This window comes from Pagrus major, chromosome 16 (assembly GCF_040436345.1).
Source record: "Pagrus major chromosome 16, Pma_NU_1.0".
NCBI lineage: Eukaryota > Metazoa > Chordata > Actinopteri > Spariformes > Sparidae > Pagrus > Pagrus major.
Window position 1 is genome coordinate 29442674 of NC_133230.1, and position 20112 is coordinate 29462785.

The 20112-nt window shown below is 40.6% G+C and overlaps 2 protein-coding genes across 5 annotated transcripts in view; both read right to left on the reverse strand.

Moving 5' to 3' along the window:
* Positions 1–493: 493 nt before the first annotated feature.
* On the reverse strand, positions 494–6999 carry sdsl (serine dehydratase-like). Of its 3 annotated transcripts, none has more exons than XM_073482901.1 (9): positions 6904–6999; positions 5539–5757; positions 5103–5139; positions 4882–5021; positions 4704–4792; positions 4336–4572; positions 4123–4253; positions 2549–2635; positions 494–743 (listed from the first exon to the last, which is right to left on the reverse strand). In XM_073482901.1, the coding sequence occupies exons 2-9, from the start codon at positions 5683–5685 to the stop codon at positions 640–642; spliced, it is 972 nt and encodes a 323-aa protein (XP_073339002.1). In that variant the 5' UTR covers positions 5686–5757; positions 6904–6999; the 3' UTR covers positions 494–639. The 3 variants fall into 3 exon arrangements, with proteins under 3 accessions (XP_073339002.1, XP_073339001.1, XP_073339000.1); XM_073482900.1 differs by having other exon boundaries at positions 5539–5701; positions 6904–6989; XM_073482899.1 differs by lacking the exon at positions 6904–6999 and adding an exon at positions 6480–6755 and having other exon boundaries at positions 5539–5701.
* Positions 7000–7805: 806 nt separating this feature from the next.
* LOC141010144 (apoptosis-stimulating of p53 protein 1-like) overlaps positions 7806–20112 on the reverse strand; it is a 47566-nt gene continuing 35259 nt past the window's right edge. The window contains exons 12-23 of one of the 2 annotated variants that reach the window (XM_073483004.1): positions 16148–16215; positions 15614–15821; positions 15187–15369; positions 14869–15084; positions 14553–14703; positions 14400–14437; positions 13945–14312; positions 13576–13713; positions 12420–12553; positions 11829–11995; positions 11525–11724; positions 7806–10039 (exon numbers count right to left, since the gene is read on the reverse strand). In XM_073483004.1, the coding sequence (XP_073339105.1) occupies positions 9998–10039; positions 11525–11724; positions 11829–11995; positions 12420–12553; positions 13576–13713; positions 13945–14312; positions 14400–14437; positions 14553–14703; positions 14869–15084; positions 15187–15369; positions 15614–15821; positions 16148–16215 (1913 nt within the window). In that variant the 3' untranslated portion in view covers positions 7806–9997. Of the gene's footprint in view, positions 10040–11524; positions 11725–11828; positions 11996–12419; positions 12554–13575; positions 13714–13944; positions 14313–14399; positions 14438–14552; positions 14704–14868; positions 15085–15186; positions 15415–15613; positions 15822–16147; positions 16216–20112 lie in introns of both variants that reach the window. The other variant, XM_073483003.1, reaches the window with a different exon arrangement.

Here is a 20112-nt window from a genome sequence, read left to right on the forward strand (position 1 = left end):
CAGAATAGTGAGGAGCTGTTTCCATAGTAATAACTTGATACACCTAACACAAACTGACTGGACGACTAAATTTAAAATTACATGAAACAATCAAATTGTTCTGAATTGTTTTGATTTTAAATATATGAGTGCACTAGAAAAACAATCCAATGCTGCAACTAGTATTTAAAGAATATTTTGTAATGCCTTTAGACTATCAGTTCATTTATGCTTAAATTTAATCAACAAATGAAAAATGAAGCTCTACTTTTTTAGTTTTCTGTGTCTGACTGACACCGAAAACACCGGTGTATTTCTGAATGGTGATCTGTGACACCACCATGTGGGGAACGCTGGTAACTAAATTCTGACAGTTAAATGAACTGAGCATGTTTACAACATATTCATAGTGTACACATATAGTGTAATGAGTTACTTAATTATTTAAAACTGAAGACATCAACTTCATTGCATTTTTTTATATTTTATGTGACAAAAAAATTAAACTGCAATATCAGAAGCATTAATTGATTTATTACCAGCAACCTAAACACATTTGTTTCTAAATCAGATGATACATGTCTGTAGATCTTGTAGGAATTCATCTGTATTCGATGAACCATTCACAGTTCATTCAATTAACTAATGCAGTCTTTTAGTTTATGTCTTCAGTTTGTGTTTTAGGTTGGCAAGTTGCTTCATGTCGATGCTGCTGCCACCGCACACGATCACCAGCAGGGGGCCCAAGACGGTCGGCAGCCGACCTAATAAAAGGTGGTACAACAAAACTGATCAACTCCTGTAATCTCCACAAGTTCCCACTTATTGGAGGTTAAATGATAATTATTGCTTTTACATTTTCTACAGACATAGCTGTCATCTGAAAAGGTCTTACAATGTACACATGCATATGAATAAGAACCACCAACAAAACAAAGAACATTAAGAGCTGCTAAAGTAAATCTCTGCTTGGGTGTCACTGTTGTATCAACAAACAGAGGAATTGTAAATGAAGAGGAGCTGATAAAGAAGTAGTCATGAAATAGATTTTTCCACGTTTACTTTATTACACGCTTAACAGGAGCATGGTGGTAAGTAGGGATGTAACGGTTACCGGTGTCACGGTAAACCACGGTAAAATTCCCGACGGTGAAGGTTACCGTTTAAGTTTTAATTACCATGGTAACCGACGCGGTCGATAACCACGGTGTGGAAAACTCGCGAGATACTTTATCCAAGTCTCCCTACGCAGGCGCAGCGTGCAACGTGCGCTTGTTATGTAGTGAAGAAGACATGGCGGAGGGGGGACGTGATAGTAGCGGCCCTCAAGGCATTTTTCCGCCTTCAAAGAGAACCAAATCTGAAGTCTGGGCGTATTTTGGTTATTATGATAATGCTCAGGGACAGCTGGTCGAGGATGGCAGCCCTATCTGCAGGAGCTGCAAGAAGAAAGTTGTTGCGAGGGGCGGCAACACATCCAATTTACTTACTCATTTGCGCGACCATCACCCTCAACTGTTAAGTGAATGCAAGGTAAATTAACCTTAAGCTCGGGTGAATGATGTGTGTATGTCGAGTTTTCTCTGTCTAATTTGCTGTTGTCACTAATGTAAACTGACCAGATAGTGGTATAACTGAACAAAGTTGATTCACGATTTGGCACGTTATCTGAACCGCTTATTAATTGTAGATTTCACTTTTTAAAGTCGACCTAATAATTCCCCAGATATTGATGCAGAGCTGCAGTGAGGAGGATTTGAGACAAACACGTACTGGGTGGACTGAGTTAGTGAATGCAAACTGACTGAGATGACTGACTTTCATTTGAGCTCCGTTCACCGGAGCAGCGTCTACCTGTGGCTCAGCAGCCATTTGACCAATCAGATTGACCGAGTCCATTGACAACAGACGGGCAAGCAGACAGAGACAGACAGCCAATATATATAAGTAATATCAGAAATATATAATACTTGTGGATTATTTGTAGAATAGACTATATATAAAGAATAATCTAAAATGGTGAATATAAGAAGTGTCTAGATAGAGATAAGAGCCAAAATAGAGTGTTCATAATTAATTTAACAATAATCCTTTTTGTTTTGATCTAAAAGATTATCCAACCTGTTTCTCACAAAAGTGATATGATCTAGATTGTGAGTTTTGTGGTCTGTTGGTTGCACCCTTAGTATTAAGTAACAATGACAGAAATAATTAATAATGACATTTTCTATTCATTTTTTTCACAGAGAGGGTCTGCTGGCCAATCGAGTGTTACTGCCAATACATCTCATTCTACCTCTGTAACGCAGACATTACAGGACGCTTTCAAAAACAGGCTGCTTATACCCTAACCCTTTTAATATATAATAAATCTATTCAAATATAAATCTTGGTGAAATTATTTCAATTTATCAGTGTATCAGTGTTTTTTCAACATTTTGAAGACATTTTAAAAATACCGCGGTATACCGATAACCGTGATAATTTTGGTCACTATTACCGTGGTGTGAAATTTTCATACCGTTACATCCCTAGTGGTAAGTATCTTTCAAGCTGACAGAGTAGTTACCTTCATCCTGTAGTCTGCGTATAAGTCCACTGTAGACAGCTGCAAGTGACGCTCCACATGCCAGCTCCACCAACACTCGCTCCTCATCTATAAGATGGAGCACACACAGGCACGCACGCACGCACACACACACACACACACACACACACACACACACACGTTTGAATAAAACAAAGTGAAGCCAAGTTCAAGAACATTATAATCATAGACTGTATAACAGAAGTGGACGCAGCTTCCAGGTCTGAAAAGTGAAGCCAAAACAAAGTGCATCTGCTGGTTGCAAAAAGGAGTTTGATGTAAGCTTATGAGAAAATGACTGTACTTTTAACTTGATTTACTACCTTAGTGAAGTCTTCTAATGAGTTTATGGCCTCAATTGCCAGTCTCAAGTCTTCTTCAACATAGCATGATGTTCATTTTGTAAATTACGGTCCCATTTAGAGTAAAACAGACGATAAAGCAGGGTATGCTTTAGGCCATGGCTACCTTGAACTTGTTTTTGGGTGTTGTCCGTGTTTTCATGTTGGACCTTTGACCAGTTTGTTTTCAGGTCATGAAAGTCATTACTAACATTTTTGGTCGCATTAAAATGTCTTGTTCAGCATTCGGTTGTTCTAAAACACACTGTAAGGAGTCGGCTGTTCATTTTGTCCGGCAAGTACAGTTTTTCGCTAACCACAATTAGCATCCCAAAATAATATCACAATTAAAGCTGCTGTAAGTGATATGCTTTTATCAGAACAAGTGTTAATTAGCTCTACATTCCAACAGTAATCACTGTTTTAGAGTTATAGTGTTTGGTCTAGGGGTGGGTTAAAAAATCGTTTCACTTAAGAATCGTGATTCATGTTTCCCACAATTCAGAATCTATTCACATGTGACATCGATTTTCTAAATGTTATTTGGTAGCGTGATGTTGATGGAATGAGAAAGGCAGAACTAAACACCGAGGGTAGTGTAGCACCCGGACAGTTAGCAGCGAGCACACAGTAGAGTTATGTTGAAGTTCATCTTCAGACAAGGCAGCGGTCACAACATATGTTTGTGATGACTTTTTATGCCATCATGAGACGTTATGATGTAACGCTAATAGAGTGGCGCAGCTGTCAGCAGTAACAAACGAGACCAGCTGCTTTATTTACCATTATTATTGTTGTTATTGCTGTTATTATTGCTAATGGTATTAGTAGTATTATTAGTATTATTAGTGTAGTTATTATCAGTAGTGATGCTGGTGATAATGGCAATAATGAATAACGTTGTTGCTATTTTATTGCTATTATTAATACTCATCATTACAACAGCTTACTTTATAGTATAAGATCTTTGCATATTATGATATATAGATATAGGTATGATACCCCATACATATCTTGTCCTCCAGATGTCACATTATTGTGGTTTTATTAGTTTTTTCGGTGAAAATGAAACTGAGATGCAAAAATCATTATTACTAACAACTGTGAATCATATCAAAATTGTAATATCTGTCATAATAACTGCAATATGATTTTCTTTTTTAAACCATATCATGCAGCCCTACAGTACATACATTCAGGGAGACACACACTCACCCAGGAATGTTTCCACAGCCTGCAGAGCCTGCTGGTCTGTCACAAGCTCGGAGATGATCGTGAGCTCGCTGCGTTGGCTGCATTCAAAAGCTTTCTTGCACACTGTCTTTGCTCCGAGACATTTCGCCTCACTGTGGACAGACAGATGAGGATGATGTCAGCGTGGTTACATTCAGAACTGCAGAAGGCATTTGAGCCACTTTACCCTCTCACCTGGTGATGTCATCCAGGGTGACCACCCTACCAGCTTTTACCGCAGCATTTAAACAGTCGGCCCCCACTGTCTCCATGGCGATGATGGGTACATCTGTCCAGCCGACATCCTTTAGGCCCTGGATGACCCCACAGAGGAGCCCCCCACCGCCTACAGACACCAGCACAGCTCCAGGCTTAACACCAGAGGGACCCAGAGAGGCTGCAACCTCTGTGATCATAGTGGCGTGGCCCTGCCTGGGAAGTGAGGAGGGAGATACAGGAAGGGTTTGGATGTAAGTATTTTAATATTGCACAATGCCAATTTTGTTGTTCATCAAAATTGCATTGTAAAAACTGGAAACTTTAACTGTGATGAATGTTTCTACCAGAGCAGGGGGTTATCGAATGGAGGAACATAGGTGAGTTCTTCAGTTTCTGCCAGTCTGAGAGCCTCTGCATTGGCATCATCCCAAACCTAAGAAGAAGATTTTACTTCATTTTCTCTGCTAAACCTATAAAGAAGAAGAAGAAGAAGAAGAAGAAGAAGAAGAAGACGAACTGTACCTTGCCTACAGACTTGACTGTAGCACCCTGATCCTTAAGTCTCTGATGGACCAGCTGAGGTGTGGAGGAGGGGACTACGATGGTGGCTGGTAGACCCATTTTCCTGGCTACGTAAGCAGCAGCCATACCTGCATTACCCCCTAGAAAAGGCCAGGCTATTATGTTTTATGACAGCCATCAATAATACTGTGCATATTGACATGTCACAGTAGAAATTTCACCTGAAGAGCAGACAACTCCTTTAGATTGTGTGGCAAGCTGCAAAAGAGAGCAATGAAAGTTAGTGTCCTTTTTCCAAAATCTACTTTTAAAGGGGCACTATGGAGTTTTGGAGAAGAAATGCAAAGTCAGAATTTTGATATCTACAATATAAATGAGGAGGACAATAAGGTCCCCAGAAAGGTGGCAGGGTCTGCCAAATATAAACAAAGTAAAACACTATGAAGTTGTGTTGTACTTTAAAGGAGGTTTGTTTATTCAGTCATGAAAACAAAGAGAGTTTATTTATGCAGTTTGTTGAGGCAATGAAGATCTTTCTATTCTGATTAAAATGTCTTCCCCATAACTACATAGTGCAACTTTAATCCAAATGACAGATCACATTTAGCGTCTGATATGATGGGCGTGAAGAAAAAGCTTGAGGTTGAGGGTTCCTACCTGCTGGCAGAGGTGTCCAATGCCGCGGATCTTGAAGGAGCCAGAGGGCTGTGAATTCTCCATCTTCAGGTAGACAGTCGTTCCCACGCGTTTGGACATGCTGGTGCTCTCCAGCAGCGGTGTGTTGACATGGAAATGCTTTGCCATGGTGCACTCGATTTCACTTAAATGACAGCATGTTAGACGAGTTGAAAGTTGACCCGGACAGCTGAGAAAACACTATCCACAAATGAGGACAGACACAATCTGTCCTTTAAGAGAAGTGTATTTTCAGCAGGTTGGTTTACTTTACATACTTTATTTTTATTATAGACTTTTATATTAATAGGTGTCAATGTTCACACGCATGCTTCCTGCCCAACTGTGTGACATGCAAAAAAATAAGTATTTCTGAGTTTGTATTATTACCTCATTAACATTGTAAATGTTAAAATTGTGATTCTGAATTTCTTCTCCAAAACTACATAGTGCCCCTTTAATACCAAACATATGCAAATTAAGAGAAAAAATACATATCAATAAGATGACTTTTATTTGTTCTTGTGAAGTGTTGTCAAGTGTAGGGTTAGTCTTTATTTCAAAATTGCAATCCTGTTGGTAATCCTCTTTTTTACTGAACGTATCTGTAATCTAATTACATCTTTTTGTCTATAACTATACTGGAATACAGTTACCTTTCATTTGTATCCTGATTGTGTAATCCTGTTGCATTCATGTCAGTATATATCCTGTTACACCCCAAGCCTGGTAGTTGTCATGTTCACATGAGTATTAGCACACAAAGTAAGCTGAAGTAAAGCTGGCTAATAGTTCATTATTATTTGATCAGTAGTTGTTGTTAATCACTAGAATAATGCTTCCTGAATTAAATATCTAAGTGGAAAGCATTACATTCAGTTTGACAATTTCAGTTTAAAAAAGCCCAACTGAAGATTACTCACAATGACATCTGGGAATTATACTGGAAAATAACTGGGGCATTGTTTCCCAGTCTTATGAACACAACAAAGTCCAGCTCACTTCCCAGCACTACTGGACTGGCAGCTGACACATCGTTAGCAGTCCATCCCATCTACATCGCTTGATACTACCAGTGGTCATTTTAGTTTCATATATTCATTAAGCTAGACCTATTCATTTATTAAGTTCACGAAGTATTAGGTCACTTGGTGCTGTTTCTCAATCTTTTAGCGATTTTCCTCCACGCAGTAGAACCTTTCTCTGTGCAAATCCCAAAACACAAAACGTTACGTGACGTACTTCGCTTATAGTAAACCAATTTATTGCGTACATTGTTAACTTTTACTGCATGTATAGATAACAGCGTATTATAAGGTCATAAATGTTGACTTATTACTTACTTACCTTCAACTGTCTTGTTGAACGAGCCTCTGACCGTTCAATAAAAAGCGCTTTATATTGTGCAAAGTGTTTGATATTATCCGTGGTCGCTACATTGTGTTAAGCGATGTATCATGTAGCACAACAGCCTGCTGTGACGTAGAACAACAGAACACCATCACTTCCGGTTGGTATTTCAAAATAAAGGTAGAACGTGATTCACTTTTTCAGGAACAACAGCAACAACAGCAACAACAACAACAATAATAATTAATAATTCATTATTATGGATATGTTTCTGTAATGGCTAGACCCCCACGTTTTCCTGTTTTTGTTTTGTCTCAAGGTCATCAAATACTACTATTTTTCTTGTCATACTGTAGGCAATACCTTATAAAAAAGTGTGCAGCATAGGAAAGAATAGTGATAGTAGCCTATATAATGTTTTAGAATGTAAAAACTTGGCTGTCTGTTCTGTGCTTTCATTTGGAAAGGCAAATCTTTTTTTTTCTTCCCATATTATCTCTCATGTGTGATGGCTTTGTTTGTATTCTAAGTTGTACCAGCATATCTTTCTTAACAAACTCAGTCAAAAACACTCATTTGCACAGAGTAACTATAGTGTGAATTTCATGGAAATGAACTCACCTGTTAAGAGCCTTCTGTCGGTGCAGCAGACTTGAATGACCTGTGAAATCCCCTCTAAAGTCCACGGTTTATTATCAAGTGTGTGTCGGGTGGGGGGGTGCGGTGGCTACAGTTATATCACAGTGTGTGTTTGATGACTGATGTCAGTGCACACATCTGTTTCATTCATTCTACAATAACTACATCCAACTTCCATCTCATGCTTTCCTTATCTTCTGCATTTTACACTTTTAGAGAATTGAGTGAGTGAGTCACAGTCACAGCGTTGATCGTCTGCATGGATTATAATATCTTTATTATTATTGTATGTACATGAGTTGAGTAGTTACAGGTCGCATATACACAAAGTCATGGTTTGCACTCCTCAGACTGATGTGCCATTACACATCACTCTACTTATTGCTTCATATTTTACACAGCAAGTGTTTAAAGGACATGACGCTTTGTGTCAAAACTTTCCTGTCCATTGGGTGGCAGCAATGAGTGGCGCAAGCACTGACAGAAAAAGAAACATGAGCAATGTGTCTAATAATAATAATAATAAGAATAATAATAATAATAATAATAATAGAAAACAAACAAACAACAAACCAGGAGAATAATACATTTCATACAACTACTGAAATATGTAAATCTGAAGAAAAAAAATCAGAGATGACACTTGAAGAATGTTGTTTTCACACTTGAGATTCTTCATTCGCTTTAGGCTAATTTAGCCCCATTTGAACACTAAAGCAGTTCGCCCAGCAGGGATAATGTATACAATATATTCTCAACCTTTGTTTAAAATGTGGCAGCGTGAGGCCTGGTTTGTTCTGACAATCTGTGTCTTGACTTTGAAGAAAACACAGATTAGCCACAGTAGCTTTTATGTGATGTATTTAAGAGGACTGAAACACTGAGACTGTGGTAGATGGGGGACACTCCCAGGTCTGGGCTAGTAAATAAATGGGCAATGTGTAAGCATTTGAGTTGACGACAGAATGTGAAGAAATACCAATTCTGACATTATGACATCGATGTATTATGTAGCAGAGATATCTACTGAGGTTAGCAGGCTAACTAGCTAGCCTCGACCTGTCCCAGTCCTAAAATCCTGTGTTAGCGGAGTAAATGCGAACACTCCCCTGATCTCCGAGCTCACAGTCTGAACCACTAGCTGCATGGCTAACTGAGCTAACAAACTAACTGCAGCTACAGTTAGCAGCAGTTAGCGGTTACGCTGATGATACAGTATATGCTCCCCCTTAATTTGTTTTGAGTATGAATTTGACAGGTGGCCGATTCTTACATATTGCACCTTTAAGTGTTAATGGAGAATATTGCTATTTTTTGTCAATTCCTCCTCTTCCTTCTTCTTCTCTAAACCCTTTGGTACTTTGGTCTCACAAATTCACTTCACACATTCTTGTTTTCCTTCTTCTCATCCAGCAGCAAACATTTTGCAGTTGAACAGATGTTAATATGACACCATGCATCAGTGCTGAGTCAACATAAACACACAATAGTAAATCATTCATTGAGACATCAGTAATGATTCGTAGATGCTTCTTGTGAAATTTTGTGAAATCAGAATTCTTCTGATATCAGTTCAAACCCCTCTCTTTAACCATGCCATAACATTTTTATTGTCAATATCTGGTTCTCATGTGGGATGATGTGGACTTCAGCCACCATGCATCAAAAGCTTGCTGGATCCTGCTTCTTGGTCTTGTGGTTTGCACTGCTAATAGCTGCCCTGTAAACAACCTGACAAAACCTGTATTTCTTTCCTTAACACACATTCAGTTACACTCCCTGTTCTCTCTTCTCACTTTCATCTCTCCAACTTCATGTCTCACACAAAATATCACCTGATCCAGCCTGTGAATATACTGCATTTAAATCCTCACACCACACAGTGTGAAGGTAACAACATACTATGTCCATCGACAGAGAGCACATCACTTTGCTGTTGACTTCATGAGGATCCATGTGGGTGCTTTTGTTAATTAACACCATACAAAAATAAAGTAGCATTCAAAGGTCGGGATTATTTGGGTAAATGTCAGAGAGAGCTTTCTGGAAGAACTCAAAGATGCAACCAAATGATAGATAATTTTAAGTTTTTTTCTGTTCAGCTTCTCTCATGCGGCTGAACTCATGTGAAGTTGCCAAGCTACTGTTGCTCAAAGTAAGATTCAGACAATTCCTTTCAGCTGAGCAACTTAGTGGAAACATATCATGACTCTAGCATAAAGTGGCTCTGTGATTCTAGCATTACATCCAAACAAACTGGAAGAAAAGTTGCTTCATTGGAGTTGCGAGTTCCATGTTTGTTTCCGATGGAAGTAGTCATTCCTCCCGACTACCTTCATCGTTTTTCCTTCTTTAATTGGCTAATGTCTCCTCCCACATGCTGCTGCTGCTCCTCTTCTTCACTGTGTGCATGCGCCCTCTGTGAGTGTGCACATGGCTCCTGATCTGGGCTTCATGCCAGTGAGCGTTGTCTGGGTTTGATCCTTGGATACAGCTGGAGAGAGAGAGAGAAAGTGAGATGGAGGGCAGGGTCACTACATGATGTTAACATTGTTCTCAAGGTGCCTGAACATCATGAAGGCAGACTGTAAGACACTGGGTGGAAATAAATCTACCATTTATTATGTTGTTTCCTCTGGTGAATCACAGTCAACAATCAATTCACTGAACAAATGTGAGTAAGTACAGAAATGCAACATGCAGTTATCTTTTACACTGAGGCAGCATGGTATACAGTTGCAGCCTCAAGGTTGGACACTGTGATGGCCAGTTTTATTGAAGCTACTGTATATGGTTTGGCTTTACTATTTACAATAGTTAAGTTCTGAGCATTATGGAGTGTGTACACACTGTAATCCCTGAGGCTTAAATGACACAGGAGCACAAGCCCCGTCCAATAATGCATACTTCTCTGAACGGCTGTTATAGCCAAATATTACTTTTCCTGCTTCACCTTTACATCCATCAATCTATCCATTCATTATCTACAACTGCTTATCAGTAAAAGTTTGCAGGGGTTAGAACCGATACTCAACAATAGATGTATTTATCTGGTAAACATTCCCTTAAGAATGTAGGATAAGTGCTATATGGTGTTAGCTACTAGTTTCATAAATATGGTTTTAAAAGAATAATCATCTAGAGATGGAAATTCAGAATCCCCTGGAAGGCCATTTCTACCAGCTAAAGGAAAACCAAAAAAGATGAAAACTAAGCTTGATGACAAAAAATGTTACCATGGTAAGTCAGCATTATGACAAAAAAAGTCAAAATTATGGAAAAAAGTCAATATTGAGATAAAAGTCAAAATTTCCCAAATAATTTTGACTTTTTTTCTCATGATTTTGACTTTTAATCTCATAATTATGACTTACCATGGGAATATTTTTTATCTTCAAGTTAAGTTTTCATATTTTTTGTGTTTCCTTTAACTGGCTGAAATGGGCTTCCATAGAATCCAGATCACCAATAGCATCTCTTCTTTCATTCCTGGGCCAAAGTTTGATCTGTACATCAAATTTACACTGGACTAGGAGGGAAGAGGTGTGTGTGGAGCTGTAGTAAGAGCTGTAGTAAGAGCAATATTTTAAATATAGTAATTTACAACTTGAGAAATTAGATAGTGCTGTTTTTTTAGCCTCTCTAAAACCAAAAAGACAAGACAAGTGTATGCAGGTGACAAATGTTAGCACACTAGCATACATACTGTGAGCAGGTATGTGAGGTGAGTAGCCAGTGTTATGTCCAATCTCACATTTTTTTTCATTATCACACTGGGACTTACTTTTCCTACACTGCAATACAAGAACTATACTGCTCCTTTATTTCCATATTTGGCTACATGGATCACCAACTGGTGTTGCACAGTTATGCAAAAATAGTGATGCTAACTTCTGTGGCAGTCATTTAAGTGGCTCAGGCTCTATATGTGCACACATTTATGAAAAGATGACTGTTGTAATGTCTTATGTTCTCTCACCCCGAGCAGGTTTCTGGGTATGTATCCCTCGCGGTCGTTAAGCCGTGCCCACCACCAATCTGTCTCTGTGTCGTCGCGGCGGCGCAGCACGGTGAGGGCGTCCCCCTCGTTGAACGACAGCTCATCGGCCTGCTGGGCTGTGTAGTCCCAGAGAGCGTAGACTAAACCTTTGTTCATCACACCCAACTTTTCTTGTACACCTGGGAGAGACATAGAGAAGTCAGTGTTAAATTAAGTCGCTTTGAGTAGAGCTTGTAATTGTCGCATGGTTTAAGTTTTATTGACTGCCTGTCTATATACCTACCGTAGAGGAACTGAGAACACTGCGTGTAGCCCTCCTCCATTTCTTCACATTTGTCTGCTGCTGTTTCGACGTCACTAATTGTTGTGGCGAAAATGGCAGCCCCCGACTCCACCAGCATCTTACAGAGGTGGACGCTATTACATGAAGCTGCACAGTGCAAAGGAGTCCTGGAGGGGGACAACAGTGAAATATGACTTTAAACAGACTTTCTCTGCTAGGTAGGTTCATTCACCTCTGGTCAAGAAAGGACAAAGATGTTGTAACAAAAATCTAATCTGGCAAACTCAATTAACATTATTATGAAACAGGCCGGCATTAACTAAACATGAATGAAATAAATCATGAAACTTCTGAATGCAGATCCTCATTACCCTTGGTAATCTCTTCCTTCAATACTGCGGAGGCAGCTGAGTCGAAACTGAATTTAGAAATGCAATTATCTCTCTCATTGTTGCCTGTGAGCTGAGCTCCAGTATCGCTGTCACAGAGCGTGTTGTTCATTTCACAAACACACCCGAGTCCTTCAGCAGCCACTGTTCTGTTATTAGTCTGGACTGTTACATGATAGACGAGCCGACTGAAGGTACTCACCATCCGTCACTGTCAGCTGCGTTTACATTCACTCCAAAGTCCAGCAGGAACTTAACAATGTGGTGATGGCCGGCGCAGACTGCATTATGAAGAGGAGTTATGCCTTCATCATTAGGCATACTGGGATTTTCAACCTACAGAGATAATGAGAAAATAAACATGGATATTGGACTGATTAGAATGAAACCATGAGCAACCTGTAAGTTGGAGAACACAACAGAAGAGCCACGTGACTGAATTCACTGTGATAAAGCAACCTTTTGTGAACAGCTTGGAAGCTGTGGAGTTTTTGAATCTTTCTGCCTCGGGGCATGAGGATGTCAAACAGAGATGTTCTTGATGTGAATGTTCCTTGAGAATATCAGCTACAATTTTCAGTTCGGAGATTCAGTAAGCACTTTTGTCCAGTCTCCAAGTGAAAGCTGTCAGGGATAGACGGGAGTTTGCCTTTACAGATCTAAGGCTTTGTTCTCCGTAGCTTTGTGTTGCTGTAAAACACAGAGTACTCAACAGTAACTTTGCACACCTGACAACTGAGACCACCGCTCCCCTGACAGAGCTCTTGAGGATCAAACATATACTGAGTAAGTTTTGTCATGAAGGTATTGAAAAGCTTCAAGATCTTCTGGTTATTGGCAGATCTGTTGAGGAAATCTGTGTGTGGGTGTTCAGTCATTGTTGGCATGTACAGATATTCTTCTCTTGCAGAAGGTGATGTGTTTCTTCATTCAACACAGACATGTATCAAAAGCAGAAAATGATATTCAGCCCTACCTGAAAGACAGCCCAACATTTTGGGGTTCAACAGGAGATTCTCTGGTGAGATTACGCTAACCTCCCTACTGAAAACCCTAACCCTATCAAGCTAGCCAATCTCTTGCCTGTCAAGCTGCTAACCCTGATCTCATCCACCATGCTGCACGTCCTCTGAGCTGTCCCATCATATGACTCTTCCCCATCCCCTTCACCAACGGTTCTCAAACTTCAACACGTCAAGGATCCCTGAACTGACAAATTAGACCACAGACCTTTATATGATAAGATTTTTGCTTTTGGATGTTTTATAACAGAAAATGTATGAGGCTTATGACCAAAATAGCACACACAGTTCAGATTCATATTCAAACTTTATAAGAACAACAACATAATCTGATACCTCATATATAATCCTCTGCACCAGATCGAACTCTCCCTCTAACGATGCATCCAGCAGTAGAGCCAGAGGGTTAAACTTGACCCTGAGGCCGTGGCCTGTTCGCTCTGACGACGGCTTCTTCAGGTTGGTTCGCTTCACCTGCAGCACACAGGGAGAGACACAGAAAAGTGTTGACAGTGCAGAACAGGAATTGCCAAGTCAGCACATTAGCTTTCAGAGGGAACACTTATTATGTTTGGGTTAGCAGCAACAGATTTCAAAGGGGAACACAATAAAAGAGAATACTCGGAGAAGAATTATGAGTGTCTATTTTAGCAAACAGAAGCCTGTGTGTACTCCAGTTTAGGTGTAGTTATTATCTAACCCTACCTTCGGCAGTGAGGGTGGAGCGGGAGGTGATGGAGAAGGGGAGGTGTGGCCTACAGAGTTGTGTGTGGGACTCGACCCTCTCTGGTTGTTATTGTTCTGGTCCTCTGGCCTATCAGGTGCAGGGGATGGGCTGGGTTGGGTTGATGGAGACACGTTATTGGTGGTTTCTGTTTTTGCTGTCGTCTCCGTGGATGTTTCTATGGCAACAGAAGGAGGGGACAAGCGGCGGGAGCCAGAGTTCAGGTTTTGACCTTCGGCCTCCACGGTTGCCATGCTGACGGGCTTGTCACCAGGTGGTACATTCCCGTTTGCTGAGTGGATGTTGTCCATGTCACCCAAAATGCAGTCTGGCTGGTAGAAAGTGTTTCCTGGAATTATGAATGAAACAGACAGTTGACATCAATGGGAAATACTATAGAGATGCTAGGCCATGTCATTATATCACAGTGTCTGACCTGAGCCTCCTTCCATGCCTCCTGCCAACGTGTTAAACCTGCACAACACAACAGAAATCAGTTATAACCAAGCTGTTGCTGCCTTGATTGATTATTATTTAACTTAAAAATGATTTGTTTTCATGTTGGGGTACAGTTTACAGTAGCACAGACCTCTGGTACAGTAGTTTTTGGATGTTCGGCCCCTGTGGTCCCTCAGGCTCAGTGATTGAGCTCCGTTTCTTCAGGGGTCGCGGAGCGTTGCTGAGGCGTCGGCGGAGGATCTCCAGGTCAGCATCACTCTGATAGCGTAGCTGGGAGTGGGCTGTGGTGGGAAATCGAAATATGTTTGACCACAATTCTGTAATGTTCACAACAACACATTTCAACAACACATTTCTTCTATCATTGATTTGGCGAAGGACACTTGGAACTACAGTAAATTCATGACGGCACACTGATGAGTTTAACTTGATCCTCTGGTACGTACCAACTGGGGTGAGCTTAGTGGGACTAAGGGGACGCGGGATGTTGTCCACGCTGGGTGGAGGCAGGATTTGCCCATCACTGCTCTCGCCTCCTCCTTTCCCTCTGTCTTTATCCGTAACATCCTCTCCTCCTGCTCTTGCTACTCCTCCTCCTCCCTGGAGAAAAGGTACAGGGGATGGAGAGTTGGAGGAGGTGGGGAGGATGGGTTTACCGTAGACTATGGAGAGAAAGGACAACGGCACAGAAATATACATTATCATTTGTCTGTACATGAATCAGTCATCTGTAAAAAAAATATTTCAATCTGCTGTTAAATTACCTGCTTTGACAGTTGTCCTGTTGCTGAGAGATCCATAGTTTTTGGCCTGAGGGTGCTGGAGGTACATACTGTAGATGGAGCTGCTGTTCATGGTGGGGGGGCCCTTTCTGGGAGACTGGGGCCTGGAGGGGTGGTCCGGGACATAGGGACGAACTGCCACTGCTGGTGGGGGGTCTGTTCGCTCTGTTTGAGGGGACAAGGGAGAGGGTTGGGAGGTGGTGTCAGGGCCTAACAGTAGAGGCAGGGTCGGGAAAATACACAGTTCACACTTAATTACAACTCCAATTCCACTCATTCATCATTTAGTTTCCCTAAAATAGAGAGGCTTGTGACATATTTTGAGTGTTGTTATGTGGCCTGAACCTTATAACCACGGAGGGCAGGAAAGCAGCCTTTCTCCCTGCCGCCAAGTTATTCTTTAAATTACCTTGGCTAGCATTTGGAGGGACAGAGATCCGCTGCTGTATTTGCTGCGAAGAGGAAGATGATGAAGAGGAAGATGAGGTGGCATTTGCGCCACTAGATCGGGGCCAGCCCAGTGTACCAGGGGCAGAGCGGGGCAGGGAGCTGGTGGCACAGTGATGCCCTGCCGCCTGGTGGGTGGCACTGGGGTAGGTACCATAACCAGAGGGATGCTGAGAGGAGGGAGAGACATCGAGATGAGGAAAGAGAGACAGAATTGGAAAAAGATTTCTCCAAAGCCTGACTGCATAACCTAATTTTCTGTGAAAACCTGCATGACTATTTCAGAAGGAGATTTTTCTCCCAAAGATATTTCTGAAGATGAAAAGTTCAGACATCCCTCTACTGCACTGGTCTTAAAAGTAGACCCAGGGTGCCCTTAAATGACCTGAAGGAGGCCCTTAGCAACATTTAATTTAATATTTTATTGTTTCTATGATATCATTCGGTAGAAATAATATATGAGAATGACTATTTTCATGGTAACTTTCACTATTACCTGTTCTGGACTGTTGGTCTTCCAATCCGACACACTCTTACTGATGCTAGGCCATGATGCTTCATTAGCTAAACAGAGAGAGAGGGAACACAGATTACACCAGGAAAAGCAGAAGGAGATGAAGAGGCAAAAACAGACACAGACGGGAGGGAAAATGGTAAAAAAAAAAAAAAAAAAGGAAAGGAAAAGTGAGGTGAGGTGAGTTAGAGAGGGTGACATGGTGGTATGAAGGTTAGTTTATTATGTTATACTGAGAAGAGACTGGAAGGGATCTGGTGGCTGAGCAGTCCCCTAGTATGACCTTCCACTGACACAATATACTGTAAATATATGAGGCAAAACAAATGACTGAAATGAAAATATATTATTATCCATACTTTACTCCAAGAATAACATAAAAACAGTGTGTACATGACAAGCTTTGGTTTAAAGTGAACTACGCGGTCCCATATTAGGTACCACATAACAATTATACAATATTTGGAATTGTATAATTGTCATTCAGTTAGTTTTAATTTGTGGCTTGGTTTGCCAACAAATACTATAACTGAATTGCTTAACAACTAGTCTACATGTTCAGATTGGGGATTACAGTGTACATTGCAAGTAGTAAAACAATGGGAATAAGAGCATGGTTGAAAATATTGTGGATAGTGTAGTTGTCATCATGGTAACATCTGTATCTGATAATAATAAAAATAAATCCGTAAAAAAGACTGAAAATTGTAAAACAATTGACATTTGGGCGCTGTTCTGTTCTGCAACTGGCTGACTTGGTTACTTTTGACAGTCCTGAAGGTCAGTGGCCTAGCTTAATGCTATACAGTTTCACAGCAGTTTAACCCCACCTACTTCCATATAAAATAAAGCAAACTTTTTTAAGACTGATACTGGTTCCATTATTGTCTGTATATGACCATGCTAACAAAATATTAATCAAAAGTACTGTCAGGCTGTTAATGTTAACATGTTGAGCAGGTAATGTTTAACGTGACCTCTTAGTTCCGAGTGATTGTATGCTAACGTTTGCTCATTAGCACTGAAAACAAAGCAGAGCTGTGGTTTCTAAAGTAGTGGAACAACTGCCACAAGGACTGGCAGTCAAAGTTTTGTTGAAAAAGCTAGCTAAAAATAATTTTCAAAAGTCCATTGTGAGACGTTAAACTTCCACTATATGTTACAGTTGGCTACAATCCAGTGTCCATTGTCTAAGTTTAATTTTAAGCTGTTACCTAACCGTTCGGTCCTAGCTGCGGCACAGCTGCGTCACAGTTCTGGCACATACCAGACAAATACTGATTAACTGTTAAATCTCAGAACCCTGCAGTCAGTTCAGCTGTGCTGTGAGACCGTTGACTGCTGTTGTAACCTGCTGACCTCAGGAAGAGGAAAGTCACGTCAGGAAACAGTCAGCTCTGTGTGTGTGCGAGGTGGAAACTTGGCTATCCGCCTGAGAGCTCAGATTAGAAGTCACTCGTGTTGTGGAGGAACGACAGTACAGTTTACAGAACGGGCAGCATCACTGTACGCCCTGATGCAAAAATGCAGGTTCATGGTTTTCGGAAGCCCAAGCCTCTTCTTGGAGACACTTAATGTATTTCAGAGCTCAACTGTAAAGCTCTCAATAATAAGCAGAAAACACGATGAAACATATTTATATATGCTGTCTCAAGTGTGGAATCTGATCAACATATCTCATTGTACTTAGTTAGGATTAAAGGAATAGGTCAACATTTTGGACGAGAGTTAGTTAAGAAAACCAATGCCACTCGCATATCTGTCCGCTAAATATAAAACTGATTAGCTTAGCTTAGCATGAAGACTGTAAGGAGGAGAAAGGAGCAACTCCGGCTCTGTCTGGAAGTAAGAAAATGCTCCTGTCAGCACCTCTAAACTACTAAAACTACAGGAAGTTGCAGAATAATCCACACATTTTTGTATTGACGCTTAGTTTTTTGTATGGATTAAACAAAGGAGACATAACATGTTAACCAGTGAGCTTTAGAGGTGGTGGTAGGTGGCTATTATCACCTTCAGACTGGCCCAGGCTGGCTGTTTCTCCCTGTTTATGTTTGTTATGCTGAGCTAAGATAAGCTAATTAACTGCTAGCTGTTAGACCTATCACATTGCAGGTACACACCACTGACAGGACCAGTAAAAAAATGTTGTCTGTTATCCATCTGATAATGTTTTTCAATAACAGAAGCTCCAGGATATCTGAAGCCTTTCCTGTTGATCATTTACTATGGAACATTCGTAACAGGAGATTTTGTTTCAGAAACCCTGGCTCTTGGGTTCTGTTACCCCTTTCTTCCAAATGTTAGTATGAGTCAGTTGAATATGAAACCATTTCTCTTAATTGTGTGGATTTTCAATGAATCACTAAATGATTCATGCCATTGGCAATGCACAGAATTCCTTTCTTATTTACTCTAAGAATACTACAGACTGCTATGCTTATACTGTATTAGCATTCATACAATATAAGAGATATACATTACATTTGTGAGACTTTGATAACTGATAACAGTGACAACAGCTGCCATGACCCCATAACCCCCCTTACCTAAAATATACACACAGAACACACAAAAACACACAGACTTTATATAGCTACAAGTTAGCGTGTCTTAGACTTAATTTCATTAATCTGTTGTGGCTCCCTGCACAGTACACTGTATATTTTCCACATTACATAAGCTGGGATAATAAATAGAGCTGTGGCATTTGCTCTGGCATTCAAGGACACAATGGGATTTGTATGAGAGCTGTTTCAAGGCACATTGTTTGTACTGAGTACTTAAACTAAGTGAGAAGAAAGGTTCTGCTACTTCCAGCTGGGGTGTACTGATACATTACTATAAACAAGACAAGTGTCTTTCTAACTGGCATACTGCAGGATGATCGTGGCCTGATGCAGCACGGTCAGTGGTTAATGAGACAAGGCTGTGCTATTTTGACAAGGCTCACACTAGATTAGCTATTGACACGAAAAAGTTAAGTAAGGGTGATTATTAACTAGATTAAATAATGTGCCATGTTAGAGAAATAGGTTTAGTAAACTACACTTACATGAAAAGTTTCTTTTCGTCTTTGGTGTTGACCAAACATAAAACTCTGTTTCTTTACATTTTCTTTTTGTCTTCGTTGTCGTAGTTCCCTTTCTCAAGTTCAAATTAAAAAAATGTTTATGTTTAAGACAGTTATTCGAGAATTTGTCAGCAAAATTAGTTTTCTAACTTTGAAACTGGAGCTGAAGATGATGAATTTGTTTTCACTGCAATTGACTTTCTCACACCAGGTGGAAAAACATGAAAGAATAATTGAATATGAGTCTAAGTCCAGACTGGGGTTTGCGTCCAGTTTATTTTCTTATGTTCGACTCCCTAACACTGAGCAGCTGCTGGTGATCAGATGTCATGTATGCGTCCTTACACATTTGACCTTTACAATTTGAGGTCATCTTCTGAAGCTGATTCAATTATGTTCTCCAGACCATCTGTCTGTAGTTAGACACACACACCATACTACAGACCAGACCAGGACACACACACTTTGAATATGTCTACATTACAGTGAGTGAGGAAGCAGGTGCTGCTAATCTAACATCAGTCTCTCTAGCACCTTTCAGGGACTCACTGTTGTTACTGTCGCCCCCTTGAGGGGACTGAAGTCCCTCCCACGCCCCAGTGGGGTCTGACAGGACGATGTCTAAATCTGACACTTTCCATTGGCTGGGAGGCTTCCTGATGCCACTCCTGTCCTCCTCTGCAAGGCCACACCCACCACGAAACGACAGTAACAAGACACCAACCGTGACAGTGACAACCACCAAACAATATCAACACGAACACCATCATAATGACATCAAATGGTTTCACAAAACAGGAATAGTCCGCAACAACAACCACCACCACGACATCAACAGGTGACAAAACAGTCATCACAAAACCACCAATAACAT

Excerpts from the sequence above, each read along its gene's own strand:
- sdsl (XM_073482899.1), bottom strand. The coding sequence starts at position 6,610 with ATGGGATGGACTGCTAACGATGTGTCAGCTGCCAGTCCAGTAGTGCTG. Across the intron at positions 5,702-6,479 it reads TATAATTCCCAGATGTCATT|TGAAATCGAGTGCACCATGG; the intron begins GTGAGTAATCTT and ends CTGTCATTTAAG. Across the intron at positions 744-2,548 it reads ACGCAGACTACAGGATGAAG|GTCGGCTGCCGACCGTCTTG; the intron begins GTAACTACTCTG and ends ACCTTTTATTAG.